Below are 15,236 nucleotides of genomic sequence, written 5' to 3'. Positions count from 1 at the left end.
GCCACTCTCTTTTCTGCTCACTGTTTCTTGCAGTGCTTTGGTGACCTTTCAGGTGCCAGAGGAAGGAGAATGCTTTTTCATACCCACTGAGCGTCACCAGATATGACCTTATTAGCACATTCAGCTTTCCTTGAAGTTTCTCCATCTGTTCATAAGGTCTCTTCACAGACTTTTGCCTGTGTTCTGGGCCTCTGCTCTTGTTGATGTGCTTGTCTCCTACTTTCACCTCAAATAGTCTTGTTCACTGGAGTGAAAACTGCCCTGCATTGGGAATCTAAGTGTCTGTTTCAGCCACTTTCCATCTTGTTTCCAGACTTGAATGAAAATCTTTTCTCCTAGGAAATACCTTTCTTCTCACTTGCATTTTTGTAATGCTGCCTCTGCTACATTCTGCCAAGTGCTCAGGAGGCAAGTTTTCTTGTAAGCACAAAATTGTGTTGCAAGAAAGTTATTACATAGCCAACTAAAACTGCTTACTTGGAAGATTTTTTCCTTTGCAGTGAATGATTTAAGGAATATAGTTCTCAAAGGTGATGTGTCTCTGTTTTCCTGCAGTAGGAACATCATGTTGCACCTGAAACACCTGCTGTACTGGTACTCTAACTGGACTTGCATGTTTACAGCATTATGCTGGGTGGAGTACTCCTCCCAAACCCCTGCAGTCAGATATGCAGCAGAAATGCTAAGGAAAACAAAGTGGTCAAGGGACCAGGTCAGAGAGCTTGTAGATAAAGGGAGGAAAAATATAGGAATGAACAGGCAAAAAGAATAAGGAAAGAATGATATCCTTTTAGATAAGGTACTGGCAGTGGTCCGTGCACATCTGTGCTACTCTGTGTTCTGAGTTTGTGCGTGTTTGTGTGCATGGGGAAAGGTGCCTTAGCAAAGGAGAGTTGCAAGGAGGAGCAGAGACGAGCATTGACAACATGTGCAAAAGCTGTCCCCTATGAGGTAGGATCGTGTACCATGTGCTAGTTTGAAACATTCCCAAGACAGTGATGGTATCTGATATCATGCACCAATAAGGGGTGCAAACTGATCTGTTGATACTGGCAGAGAGAAAACCATGATGCTGGGAAGATCAAGGCAGGTCACCTGTATTGTATGTGGAAGAGAATGGAAGACAGCGAGGAGAGGCAAAGGTACCATTAAAGTGACAGAGCAGGATAATGAGATTTCTCTTGTAAGATTGAGATCAGTAATGTTACTTTGGTCAATACTCGATTACAGGGTGTTACAGTGACTGAGGCCCAGTCTTGTCTCAACTAGTTGCTTTAGTTGGGTGAGATGGTCATGTGAAGACACCTTGTTCTAATCAGGCTGTGAAGGTTTAGAAGTTGAGTCAAAGAGGATTGCTAACTTGTGACTGATTGGCAGGCAAAAGTGTGAAGTTTTGCAGAAGACGAGAAAAGCAAAAAGTAAGGGTTAGGTAGCAATATGAAATGAAGTTACTTCTCTTGGGTTAGAACTAGTTCCAAAAAACATCAAAGAAATTGAGATTTTAATTCAGACAGGAGAAAACAGCACTGTGCTGGGTGCATAGATACAATAATTATTGCCTGTGTGTAAAATGAGGAAAGGAGGGCAGAACCCCAGAGATCCCAGAATATCAGGGAATAGTGGCCCATCGTGGGCCTGCACATTAAAGGGGACAAGGAAAGGTAAAAGGTGAAGATTAATTTAGGTAATAGGAGCAGAATTAGGGAGAGATAGGTAGCTAAAGGTGGATGAAATTTTGAGAAAGGGAAATGTGATCAGATATGTCCTGTAACAAGCAGGTCAGAAAAATGAGACAAGAAACTGGTTCTGAATTTTGGATAAGGATTTGGGGTGTAAGTCAGGATGAAGTTAGAGAAGGGAATGTCATGTAGCCTTACAGATGAAAAGCAGAAGGAAGACCAATGGTACTGATATGCAGGTAGGGTCGGAAGTCAATTTATGGATTGGGGGCTTGCTTTGAGACTGAAAAGTGTTTCTTTTTCGGAATAAGAACAGATGGGGAGAGACGGCAAAACATGAGCATGGGGGAAAACATTGGCAGATGTGAAAGGAAGGTACTGAAGTGTTAGAGAAGGAGAATGAACAGGAGGTCAAAGATACTTAGAGTTTGTCTTGACACTGGGGAGGGGTGAGTGGGAAGGACACCCATCTGTTCCTTTGAGATAACAGAAGGAAATGGGTCACTAAGGGAGCACCCAAAGTGAAGGGCATGGGGAATTAATAGGCTGATTGATTTGAGGTAAAATTTGGCTGGGTGCATGAGTTTGATTTGTGAAGTGTCATATTTGCTACATGCTCTGTAAATCTCCATTTCTTGATTATGTTTTTGCAGTGCGACTCCATGACAGCATTTCAGAAGAAGGTTTCCATTACCTCGTCTTTGATCTGTAAGTGTCTGTCTTTGATGCTTCACCAGTGATGCAGGCACGTTGATGGTTGACTAAGACTGGAATAAAAAACACCTGCATTACTGTAATTCTCCCTTCTTTTGAGACCTGTAGATACCTCTGGCCTATTTGACAAAAATCCATTGACTGTGTGGTGGGGACAGATCAGGAAGGCTCCTGGCACCAGGTGTAAGCATGGAATGGCAAAGAATAGCTATCCTGTGTATGGAGACTGACTTTTGCCTCTGGGGCAACCTAGGGGAGGTCAGAGGAGGGGTGTTGTTCCCAAGCTTAACACATACTAAGCTCTGTAGAGGTGCGTGGACAATTCATGCGCAGTCTGTACACTGCTGGTGAAATGGAAGTCCACAGTGTCAGTCACATGGATATGCCAGTGTGGGTGCCATGGTGGTGGAGCTCTGCTCTGGTTCCCCTGTGATGCAGTTTCTCACACAGGTTGCGGCAGGGGGTCCACATGGGGGGCCATGTACATCCTGTGCATCCTTGAGCTACACGTGCATGGGCTCCGTAACCTCCTTTGTTCTTTTGCACTCCAGGGTTACTGGTGGGGAGCTCTTTGAGGATATTGTTGCTAGAGAATACTACAGTGAAGCAGATGCCAGGTAAGGCTCCTTCCAGACCCTTCCATGTATGTGCCATGTACACATATTGTACATACATGTACAGTGTACAAGTGGAATGAGTTTCCTGACTGCTGATCTGTGCATGGCTTTGTTCTAACACTTTTGCTCCTTGTCTGGATAAAACAATTCCTCTTTCTGCTATTAGCATAACCTTATTGTCACAGTCAACCTGACTTGCTGCAGCTCTAACCCTTTCCACTTGCAGACATTGCTGGCTCTGCCACTTGCAGATGCTGTGCTCTTTGCTGGGAGAACCATTGCTAGCAGCTTTGTCTACCTGACCTCCTTGGTGGGTGGTGACAGTGTGTCCTTACTGAGCAAATGTAGGGGAGAGCTGTCCTGTGGCTGTGAGGGTGTGCCTGCTTGGCCTCTGCCTTCTCCTAGCAGGGTTTCCATGATGTGCCCTTGCTGTTGGGCAGACCTATTCAATTTGCCTGTGTCTAGGTAGTGGTTTACAGGGGAGTGGGGAGAGGGGGCTTTGAAGATTGTGTTTCTGTGGAAGCCCTCTGTGACTGTGAGCTGTTTGGCGCAGTAAGAAAAGGCACAGTATGTGAGAGCGACCTTTATATTTTAATGTTAAAAATATTTAGAGTTATGCCCTTCTTTTCCTTAATGTGTCCCCTATCTCCCACGTGTGAGCTTCCTGAAGTGGCATGTGCTTGTCCCTCTTTATGCAGTGTGAGTATTCTCTGCAGCAGTAGCTGAGGGTGTTCTCTGACCCATCCATCTGCTGGACACACAGCATCTGGAATCAAAGCTGGGATTAGGCCGCTCCTGTTCTGCTTTAGCATGGCCTGGAAGTGACCCAATGGTGACATTTTACTCTGCTTATTCTGCGTTTGTGTTCTTATCCCACACTAACCCTTGCTGAAGCAGGAGTTAGGGGAGCCATGAGAAGAGAGGGGTAAGATGGAAGTAGTGGACACTGTGGCAGGTTGAGCTTGGTAGGCAGTACTGTGAGAAAGATGATACTGAGTGCAAGGAAGGAGGGAGTGTGTTAGTGTAGGTACTGTTGATGGAGTCTGCAGGCACTTATTTGCTTTCCCTGTGGTACACTTACAGCCTGTCTCCTGGGGCATTGCAGGGTTTCAAACGAGGCATTGCACTGCATGGTCTGCTGTGAGCTGTCTGGTGGCTGGGAAGGCCAGTGAACTCATCACCTTTGGTGTTGCTCCTGGCAGAGTGGTCTGAGAGCCCCATAGATGTTTTCAGTGGGGTGTACAGATCTTGAGGGCACATCATCTCAGATGGATAAACAGTCAGTCATGCCACTCTGCCTTGAAGTTGGGAAGTTTTGAGGTTATCAATCACAATCCTTCCACTGTCCCTCTTGCCGATGCCTGTTCCCTAAAGTGCTCAAGAGCTGTCAGTGACTGACACTGCTCAGGAAAATTACAGTAGAGTTAGGGGGAAAAAAGAACTGTCTGTTGCTCTGTGAGCCCTCCTCAGGGTGCTCAACCCTCTGACTGTCAGCTGGCCAGGTCTCCAAGTGCCCACAAGATGACAGAGTGAAACTCCTCCCTTTCTCTCCCCATGCCGTGCTGAATTCCAAAGCAGGCTGGGAGAGCAAGGAAGCGAGGTCTGTGCCAATCTGCCGTGTTTGGCTTGCCTGGGACACCTCACACTTTTGCCATTTTTGGCCAGAAAATCTCTCTCGCTCAGACTCAGCTCTGTTCTAATTATACATTTTTGTTTTGGGAGCGGGGAGATTTTCATGGATTCCGACCCTAAGGATCATACTGCCAGCTCCAGAGGGGTGGGGGTAGCAAACACACAGTGCTGCACCTCGTCTTCTCTTCTTCCCCCTCACCCTCTTCCCATCTTTTCCAGAAGCCTTTTTCCCTTCCCTCAAATATTTCACTCATTCCAAATTTGTTCCCCTGAGATTTGTAGAAGTTGGTGAGGGGACTGAGAGATCCTGCAGCAAGGACATAGACCTCTCTGAGTTGCCCACATCTGCATACTTACTGCCCAGCCACAGCTGTCAAAATCCCTATTCCATTACACATTCACCCTTGGCAGCTGAGTAAGTGTTTAGTGGAAGAGATGGTTTCAACCAGGAATCTCACCCATGGGCATGTTGTGCTGTCCTTATGCGACAGGTGTAAATAACATCTTGCTTTTGCCTTGTGGTTTACAGCAGTGAGAATGGCAGAGACAGGGTTTTCTGTGAGCTGGGGGAGTGTAGCACACTGCACTTAATGGAATGAGTCTGCTTTTCAGATTACTAACCCCTTAAGTGGGATCTGTACTTAAAAGGCACCCAGCAAGCGGGTGTGTGTGCGCATTGTGTATATAAAGTGCTTGAGATGCTGCTCTGAAAGCTTTGCAAACTGGCAGGCGCCCAGGCGTCATCATCCTGAATTTGTCGGGGGAGGCTGCTGCTCTCTCAAAGTTTATTCTTTGCTCAGGACTAGCCCAGCAGAATGTTTCCTGGAGTGATTTGGTCTTGCTTGCACAATTTCGGCTGCTGTTTGCAGATACTCAGATGCCTTGGTTGTTCTGTGTGGGGTGAGCACTGTTGTCTGAAGGAACAAGTGAGAGGCTTAATGTGATGGGAAGGAAAGGAAGGAAATGATGGGAGGTAGGAGAGAGGCTTTGTGGTCCTGCTATAGAAAGGATGTCTGGCATCCTGTTGCTGGGAGGGCTGGGGATGTTCAGCTGTGACAGTACTGAGCTGTGACATCCAGTGGTCATGACGAAGGGATTCAGCCTGGGGTCTTGAACTTCTCCCTAGTACAAGTATAAAAGTTAGGGAAATAGTTCTGGGATGAGATGAGATGTCAAATGTGTGTGCGTAACTCTGTGTGTCTCTCCCTTTTATCTTGCAGCCACTGTATTCATCAGATACTGGAGAGTGTGAATCACATTCACCAGCATGATATTGTGCACAGGGACTTGAAGGTAATGTTTCCTCTGTGCTGTAGTCTGAGGAGAGCAGCCCAGGGGATCATTAGAAGAGTCAAGACAGGAATACTGTGTTGCCAGCTGGCAGGAGTTTTTTTAGTTGTTGCGTTTTGTCTTTTTTTTACTTGAACTGGGCTCAGGGGTTCCTGAAGCACAAATTTTCTTCTTCAGAGTTTTCTAGAGGGTGTGCTGAACTCCCAAGGAAGTTTTCAGTCTTTGTGAACCTTGCCAGCTCTCAGCTTCTCTGAGGCAGCTCCAGGATGAAGTAGTTGTGAATCTTGGAGTACAGTAGGCTTCCAAAGAAACTTGGGTAGGATTCATTATAATGAAGGATACTTTCTAGTTTGTGATTGAAGAGATCTCTAGAGACCTGGAGCAATCTCTGTTCAATCTGTCAGGATGAGTTTGTCTGCACAGAGCATGTGTATTTTTATTCTGCAGTGTTGCCAAACACATGCCATTGTGCTGGGGTAGAGATGCTCAACATGAATTTTTTGTGTCATTTCTTTCTTCTCTCATCAGTAGACGCACTTTAAATCTAAAACCAAAACTGCTGGCCAGTTAAACACTGAGTGAATCAACCATTTGTCACATTATAATGCATTTATAGACTCAGAGCCTCCACAGTGGAGTTACCTAAACTCCCTTCCCATACTGTACGTGCTGTACTGGGAGCTGGGCAGGCTCCTGAATGAAGAGATTTGTGCGGGAAGGTCTGCCTGCCCTAGAGCCCTCTCTGTCTAAAGTGGAAATGGTGATGGTCACCAGCAGTCCAGTTACATTAATGCAGGGTGACACCGGGTACTAGTGTTGGTTTTGGCTTGTTAAACAATACATAAGGGGGTAAGTAGAAAAATATTTTGCAGAGAGCAAGGCAAAAGCACATTTCAAGCTTGGTGGCAATGTTCCTCTGGTGTTTTGATCTGGTGGACAACCCTTAATGTTTCTGGCAAAGTCCCATGCAACACTTTTGACCTGCTGATTCATAGCACTGTAAAAAGATGCAAATGATCTACTACGGAATGGCTGACAATTAGACCTGACACTTGCTCTTGAGAAAGCAATATTCAAGAGGCACTACTGCCCAAAATTAGGGCATCTGTGAAAATCAGTAGTGTTTTCCAGTTCAGGATAAGTTTTCCTTCACGTCCTATGTTCAGATGTATAATCTGGTTTCCTTCAAGAAGTTTTGTTTGTATGAAAGTTAGCAACTTGTTTAGAACTTATCAGATGCTAGACACTCCTTGCTGTAATTAACGTGTTTCTTCTGTTTCTCGCTCTGATTGACTGAAACTATCCAGGCAGGCCTGAAGAGTAACCATTGCTTTTAGCAATGCAAGATCCTGCACTTTTTACATAATATTTAGCTCCTTGCTAAAAGCTTGGCTTTCAGGATCAGTGTGTAATAACTGCAGAGCTTGCTTCAAGTAAAGTTTTGTCTTTTGCACCTCCCTCTCATAAGCCTGTCTTTTGGCTGAAATGCTATTAAAGAATGTCAAACATTGAGCTGCCTATAGGGACCATGAGAAATTACAGAGTGCATTCACATCCTCACCAAAAAGTATTTGAAACCTGAGACAACTCATATGTTGGCAAACATGCACATGGATAAGCACCATTAGCCTTAAGGTGTTCGCTTCTAAAATAGAGCTACAAATAGTGCTTAGTTAGCATAAGTCTAGCTTAAATGTCACTATTTCTTAGTCAAGCTAAGCCCAACTGTGATATGGAATTGGGAGGGATTTTCAGAACATTTCATTTGTCTTCTGCTTTAGGGTCTTGTTTATAGCAGCGAATTTTCATTAGTGTTGCTTGATTAACACAATCTTTTCCACTTCCCATATAGTGAAGAGTCAGTGGCATCCAAATGTACTGAGATCCAGTTTCCCCTCCTTCCATGCTGCTTATGGCAAGGGCTGTGATGAGGAAGGCTGTTTTCCCTTTATTCGAGGCAGAAGGAGGCACATGCCCAGTACTTCAAGACAGATGAATAAGGCAAAGCATCTTATGCCTGTCAGGCAGAACAGGGGTAAAGTGTTGCCATGGGATGAAACTGGTGAGCAGGCTGCAAAAAAAGACCTTTGTCAGATTTGTGAAACTGAGACAAGCTTCCTTTTCTGGATTTCCAGGCTTCCAACTTAATATGAATTGCACAAATGATCAAAAGGGGATAGGATGAGAGAGCGCATTTGTCCTGCCTATCTACAAGTTGGTTTTCCTGCAGAGCCATAATAGCCACCACCTTAAAGGCTTTGGGGCTTCAAGGGATCCCATGCTGCTCTGGTGCTTCAGAGGAAGCTACCAGCTCTCACTCCAGTTTTTGGAGTTGTGTTAAGTCTTCTGCTGACCACAACAGAATTATGATCCGAGTGAGATTCATGGAAATGTGAGGGGCAAGAGTCTGTCTCCCTTTCCTGGCCCATGGTGGAAATGACATGGCTGCTTGTTGTATAGGTGATGGCAGCAGTAGCAAGACAGATTATTTTATGCTGCTGTAAATGTGTGGCATGAAAAAACTGCTTACAAGAATACTCACTGCTGTGCTACTTATGCCAATTTGAGGCTGAGGCTTTTTCTGTAAGGGATGAAAACTACTGCCTATCCAGATGATGCCTTCCCACATTACAGCATTGAATTTGGCAGCCCTTATTAGCATCATATTTACTTTTCCAGTGCCTTGGGGACTGTCTAATGTTCACGGGGAGAAACATCACTGCAGATTGTATCTACTGCATCATCCCTCCCTTCTTGCGCCCCCACTCCAGTTATTCTCTTCGGGGAGGGCAGAAACAAGTTTTGGCTTATGTGCTGCAGGAACTGTACTGCCAGTGCCCTCTGGTGTCAGCATGTAAGGTATGGGCTGTGCTGGGAGAGGCTCTGGCTCCCATAGAGGAGCCAGAGGATTTGTGTTAGATGTGAGAATTATCTGCCACTCTAGGTCATTGCTGTTTCTGTGTTTTCACCTGAACAGATTTAGTACTGCTTGCTCAATTCAGTCAGCAGGTGGAATTTGATGATGCGAACACTCTCTAAGAGGTTTTAACGAGGATGTGAGTCTTTCATTCTTACCCCTTTTCTTCTTTCTTCTCCCCAGCCTGAGAATTTACTACTGGCAAGTAAATGTAAGGGTGCTGCTGTCAAACTGGCTGACTTCGGACTGGCTATAGAAGTCCAGGGAGAGCAGCAGGCCTGGTTTGGTAAGACTGTTAGAGCTTTCCCACTCTTGCTCCCCCATTTCCTGCCGGCTGGTTGAGTTGCACCCTCCCTGACTACTTTCTCTTGGCTCTTCCAGCACACCTCTGTGTATTTGGCATTGCTGCTTCTTTTTCAAGCATCTCAGCCTCTGGGTGTTGGACACAGGCCTAAGTGCAACAGAGGAAAGAATATGATAAAGACAGAAAAAAATGGCTATATGTTTCTCTAATTTTCTTCTCAGTTTACAGTAGATGCTAGTGTCAGAGCTGAAGGCAGCTGTTAAGTTTAGACCCTGATCTGAACTTTCATACTACTCAGAAGTGTAGACATCTGGAATTTTGTTTGGTCATTTTGCAGAAATGCGTTTGACCTGGCCTTCCTCAGGACACATTTGGATCTGGCCTTATCTTTGTTTAGCTAAAACATAATTAGAATGAGACCTTCTCAGGTTAAACAACAGCTCTGAGACTGAGTGCTGCCGAGATTCTGGAGAGATGACTGCTTCTCCTGGTGTGCCCCCACCATTTGCCAATTCGATGTGTCTCGTCTGTGTCTTGCGTTTTCAAACTCCAAACCATTATATGTAATGATGCTATAAGGCCTGGCATACGAGTTTGTGCCCAGCTGATTAACATAGTCCCTCTTACTCTTCTGTTTTTCCTGTAATACATAGACACTCGATCCCATCTGATTTTCTGTTTCAGTTTTTTTTCCCTCTTTTTGTGGGTGTACCAAGAGGCAGCTCTAGCAAATACGAGATGAAGGGTGGGAATTGGGTTTTAGAATTTGTTGGTTACTACTAGTGGATTTTGTGATATGGCAAGATCTCTTCTGCTTGGGTACTGTAAGTACTTCATGTCATCCATTTCCTGGCAGGGTTTGCTGGTACTCCAGGCTACCTCTCCCCTGAAGTCTTAAGAAAAGATCCTTATGGAAAACCAGTGGATATATGGGCATGTGGTAAGATTCTGTCAAAATGTTTTACACTTAAACAACATGATTTCATGTAAAAGAGCAATTCCTTATAGCCTATTACTGGGAGGGTGTGCAGTGCTGCTTCTTTTTGGGTGGAGACATAAAGGCACACTTGAGAATAAGCACCTTGTGTAGATTAAGTTAATACTGGAGCCTGAAGATTCTGGCTCTTAATCCTTTCCTTAGGCCATCTAACAGATGTTTGAGACTCAAAAGATAGGACCTGTCTATGCTTTGCAGAGTCAGTTGTTTAGATAACTGTAGCAATTTCCTATTACACTAACTATGTAGAATATGAAATACTGAAGAGGGATGATTTTTTTAAAAAGTAAGTGTAAATGTATCTGTGATGGATAAGTTTAAAGATCTGTGATATCAGGGTTGCCTGACTTGGACTCAATGGTTCTCTGCAGGCCAGGAGTGTTAGCTTTGTCAGTGTCATTTTTGTCCCAAGACCATGCAAAATAAGCATCTAAAAATATAGTCCTTCCTGAATAGCCCCTTGCTGCCCAACAACCCCAGGACATGTTGCTTCATTTTACTCTAAGAGCAGCTGGGAGCTGCGGCTCACCAGCCATGGTAGCCAGAGTAGGGTAGAAGGACATCATGCACCTTGTTCTAGCTCTTGGCAGCTGGTGTTGAGAGTTAAACATGAAGTCCCGGGGTGAGGTTCAGCAGATGAGAGGTTTGTACTGTCTTTTGCTACCTCAGAAGCCTAAATATGATGGCAAATGAAGATATGGAGCAATCATTGCCTTGGGGACTGTTGAGAGGGAAGGAAGAGGGGCTGAAGGAGTAATTGGCGTATTAGCCTAACCATAGTGTATCTGTGTCTCTCCCTCCCAGGAGTGATTCTGTACATATTACTAGTGGGGTACCCTCCCTTTTGGGATGAAGATCAGCACAAACTCTATCAGCAGATCAAAGCCGGAGCCTATGACGTAAGGGCACTTTCTTGCTGAGTACCTGCATGGGTGTAGAAGCCATCCAGAACAAGGCACTATCTTACTTGGTGTCCAGCAGCAGGCCCCAAGCTTCTCTGCAAAGTGATGTTTGGCATGTTCATGTACCTTGTTACCTTCACTGCCTGGGATACAGTCCTGTTTGGGGCTACTGAAAGGATATGTGGAAAGCATCACAGTGGGCACCAGGATGTTGCTGGTCACTAGGGAGATGCAGAGCTGGAAATGCAGATGGTGGGAAACGGTGTCTTCTAGTGATTTACCACAAAGTGTTGCAGATGTAGCCAATGCGAACTTTTTCAGGGGAGCAAATGGAAGGTAGAATGAAGGGGCTCATCTTTATCAAGGCCTAATAGAAAGTATGGGGAGGTATTCTGTACAATAATAGCCTAAATTATGGCCTTTGGTCTCTGTGCCATAGTGGTATCTCCTCCAGCCATGGAAAGCATGGAGCCCAGTGAGAAGACTGAATGGTGGGGGCCATTGGAGGGGTGGCTTTGTGGTGGGGATCAGCATGTTGGGTTGGAGGCTCTGGTAAAAAGCCAAGCAGTTCATGGAACACTTCTTAGAGCACGGCAAAACTGAGGTGTAAAAAGTGCCTGAAAGAGGAATAGCAAGGAGCTTAGTACTGGGGAGCAAAGGTGGTGTAAAATGTGGCTTGGGTACCACAACTTGAATGTTTGACATAAATTCTTCCACGTAAGGAAAGGCTGAAGGGGGAAGAGCGAATTCTTGGAAATCCTAGTTCAAAGCCCATGGGCATGAATATCAGGAGGAAGTTGGGGGATTCATTTTGTGGGCTGTCTTGTGGTTTGTATGTAAAAAAAAAAAAAAAATAGGTGAGGGTTCTGCTAGACTCCAGTTACCTCCCAGCTTCTGTGCTGAGACTGTGAGAGCGGCTGTACCGGTGAGAACAAAGGTCTGCCTAACCCTGAGTCCTGGCTCAGTGGCTTCCTGAGAGGAAAGTGATGTCTTTGTGCTTGATAGCCTTAAATGGACTTGTGTTCTTCTCTTGCCTTCCTGCCCCTCTAGTTTTTGTGTTGCTTATTCTTATTTTAAGTGGTTTTGCACTCATTATATTGGTGGGGATTTTCAAAGCACTTCAGGAGTTAAATATCTAACTCTTTCTTTGAGTCATGAGGAGTGAAGTGCCTGATCCCTCCTTATCTGTCTGCTGTTTTCGAATTCTTCCCTGCAGTGAACAAGTTTAGTAGATTCTTCCCCTGTTGTGCCTGGTAGAAAACTGCTCAAGTTTTACTGATGTACCTGCCATTGGTGTCCTTACCCCAGCACCAAGGGGCCTGTATGCACAGGACAAGTCTGTTTTTCTTCCTTGACCATGATGGAACTGTCAACAGTAAATTGGACTTCGTGCTATTGTAGGGGTTTTGCAAGACATTGCCATGAATATTTCAGAGTTCAGGTGTGGAGAAAGTGTCCTGGCTTGAAAGCTCAGTATCATAAATTTGAGTAGTCTCTTGCAATGTTTGTAGAACAAATTGTATAATGCCTTGCTGATGCCTGCAAATGCAGAAATAAGATTATATGCAAATCAGATATGGCAGGTGTATTTTTATGACCCAACTGAGTAAAATGCAGGAGAAAAGAGATGGGTTAAACTTTTTCTAAATAATGTAGTGCTGTAAGGAAATTAGCTCAAGATGGGTCGATCTTCTCCCATCTAAAGACAGGGAGCTTTACCCCAACAGCATATTTGTCTTTGTGTTCTCAAGTTCACCTGTATTTGTACAGTAGATTCATCGGATTTAATCTCAGCGTGCTGTCATCCATACCACATGCAAGCATCTGGGGGATGGTGTAAATATCTCCTCTTTGTCATTAATGGAATTATAGGAGAGAGCAGTTACCCCTCATAGATGATCAGCAGCTGAAATACTTTGAATTCTTTACTATGTTTTCATGCTTCTGTATTCCCATCCAGTCTTACATCGCTCTTGCTCCCCAAGTAATGACATTGGTATGGTAGATGGTTGCTAACAACTTGCTGGTGGGTTGCTACGCCTAAGTGACTAGTATTGTTCCAAGATACTGTGCTTTATGGTGGGAAAAGTGTATCTGATGGGATGTTCGTTGTTAGTGGTTTTTGCTTTCATGTGGTTTTGCTGTAGTAAGTGTTTGTGATTTTGCATATGCTGTTACAGCTTTTAGCATGCTGGAGAAAGAGCCAGGTGGGGTAAAAAAAGATAGTGCTTGTGTTTTTTATGTAAGAACTCAGTCAAAAAGATCTGTGACTTTACATTTTTGACTGTTGAGTGTGAAAGAAATTCAAAGGTCTGAGTGATTCCTAAAAGGCTTTTAAACTCTTAATCTTCCTGCCTATGTCTGGTGAATGGTACAGTGTTCTGCTGTCTGGTACCATTCATTTGCTGGATTCTGTATGATTTTTGTTCAGCATGGGTTTTCAGAAAAATTAATGGGGTTTGCATTGTAGGGGGGAGAATCTCATCTGCTAGTAGAAAGTATTTTCCTTTTATCATCTGTTCCTTCTTCCTCTTTTAGTTCCCATCACCTGAGTGGGACACTGTGACTCCTGAAGCCAAGAATTTGATCAACCAGATGCTGACGATAAACCCAGCAAAGCGCATCACAGCTGACCAGGCTCTCAAACATCCATGGGTCTGCGTAAGTGTTTGCCTTATTACAGGTTGATTTGTGGTGTACCCTGAATGGACGTGTCAGGAAGGCTTCAAGGACCTAGAATATTTTAAGTATTTCAAATTATGATTTTTTTGGATAATGACCTTCAATAAGCCAACTTCGTCATGCTGTGGTGCATTTATTGCCACTGTAGAAAAAAAATCCCTTATTCTTTTAGAAGTTTTGTCAATATCTGTAGTTTCTGTTTTTTCCCACATCTCCTCTTCCAGTCCATATCATCCTAAAATGTCAAAATGGAGTTTGGCATCAGACAAAAATTTTAGGATCATTTTGTTCTTCATCTCTACTTCAGTTTATGGCATAGCATCTTTGCAGCATTTGAGACATTTCTGCTGTGCATCAGCTTAACTGGCTGTAAACTTGAAATCAGCAAAAAAACTTTTGTTGTTCTGTGCATGTAGTTTCTGCCTTGCCACATAAGTATTTTTTGTTTTTTGCAAAGTTGGCAAGGAAATCGCAGAACATAGCTGGGAGTGGGTGTAGGGGAGGACAGCAATGATGCAACTTTTATCTTTGAAGGATTTAATAGTTTCACCTAAGTCTAACTGGATGCTCTTGTAATACCCCAACATACTTCTGGGATGGGTCTAGTGTGTTCCTTTACTCATTTCTTCTTGTAAAACTGTGGTGGTTTTGTCCTTCCACCACAAATCAACAGATGAGCAATTTAAACTTACTTATTTGAACATCTATGTAACAGGAGTGTAGTGTCTGCTCTTAAGTGATGCAAGTTCCTTGGAAGTCAAAACTTCACACCAGCTGAGGCTTTGCATATCTTTTTTTTTCTTTCTCCTTGCATGTTTGTAATCAATAGCAGTTCCTGTGTATTTAACTTTCCACCCAATGCCGGTAGCCAAAGCTGTATTGTGATAGCCTGCTCCCTGTGGCAACATAATATAGAGCAGTTCAAGAGAGGCTTTCCTTCTCTGAGTTATGGGGAGTTTGATTTCACTTCACAGACACGTTAGCCTCTCACCAAAACTGCCTCCTGTTGAGTCTGTTGTTTCCATTTGCTCTGTAGTCCCTGTGTGTGCAACATACGTTTCCTTTCTGGATATGTATGGCTCCTTAAAAGTAAATGTTGTAGGAAATCTTAAGTTTATCTGAAACACCGACTTTCTTAGCATCAGTGAACTTCTGAAGTGCCTGTCCTTATTCTTGTAAGCTTACATTGAACAACTGGACATCACTCTCATTCCTAAGGAGACTGGATGAACAGTGACCACCAACAGTTGTTAGAGGACAGTTTGGCTACATTCTCCCCACACACTGCTGAGTGTACTGTAGTGGGTGACTAGCTTTGACAATAGGATCAAAGCAGAGACCTCCCATGAAACTAACTGAATATGAGCATGGTTTAGAGCTCTTTTGGGTATTGCAGAATTTTTTTCAGGCAGCAGAAAGTTAGTGGAGACTTTGTACACACTGATCTGCCAGGTTAGTAATTCACTCACTGTCCTTGTGAAGGGAATTCAGGCTTCTGGCTC

At 44.1% G+C, this 15,236-nt stretch overlaps 1 protein-coding gene across 13 annotated transcripts in view; it reads left to right on the top strand.

The window, feature by feature from the left end:
* CAMK2G (calcium/calmodulin dependent protein kinase II gamma) overlaps positions 1-15,236 on the top strand; it is a 117,695-nt gene that overhangs the window by 66,284 nt on the left and 36,175 nt on the right. For all 13 annotated transcript variants that reach the window (XM_027699983.1, XM_027699981.1, XM_027699986.1 and 10 more), the window contains 7 exons: positions 2,333-2,387; positions 2,945-3,010; positions 5,863-5,935; positions 9,033-9,135; positions 10,010-10,093; positions 10,955-11,049; positions 13,591-13,713. In XM_027699983.1, coding sequence (XP_027555784.1) covers positions 2,333-2,387; positions 2,945-3,010; positions 5,863-5,935; positions 9,033-9,135; positions 10,010-10,093; positions 10,955-11,049; positions 13,591-13,713 — 599 coding nt within the window. The remainder of the gene's footprint in view (positions 1-2,332; positions 2,388-2,944; positions 3,011-5,862; positions 5,936-9,032; positions 9,136-10,009; positions 10,094-10,954; positions 11,050-13,590; positions 13,714-15,236) is intronic.

Source organism: Neopelma chrysocephalum, unplaced genomic scaffold (genome assembly GCF_003984885.1).
Source record: "Neopelma chrysocephalum unplaced genomic scaffold, ASM398488v2 Primary Assembly neopelma1_143, whole genome shotgun sequence".
NCBI classification, from domain to species: Eukaryota; Metazoa; Chordata; class Aves; order Passeriformes; family Pipridae; genus Neopelma; species Neopelma chrysocephalum.
Note: the sequence above shows the minus strand (reverse complement) of the source record. Positions and strands in the feature narration are given on the sequence as shown.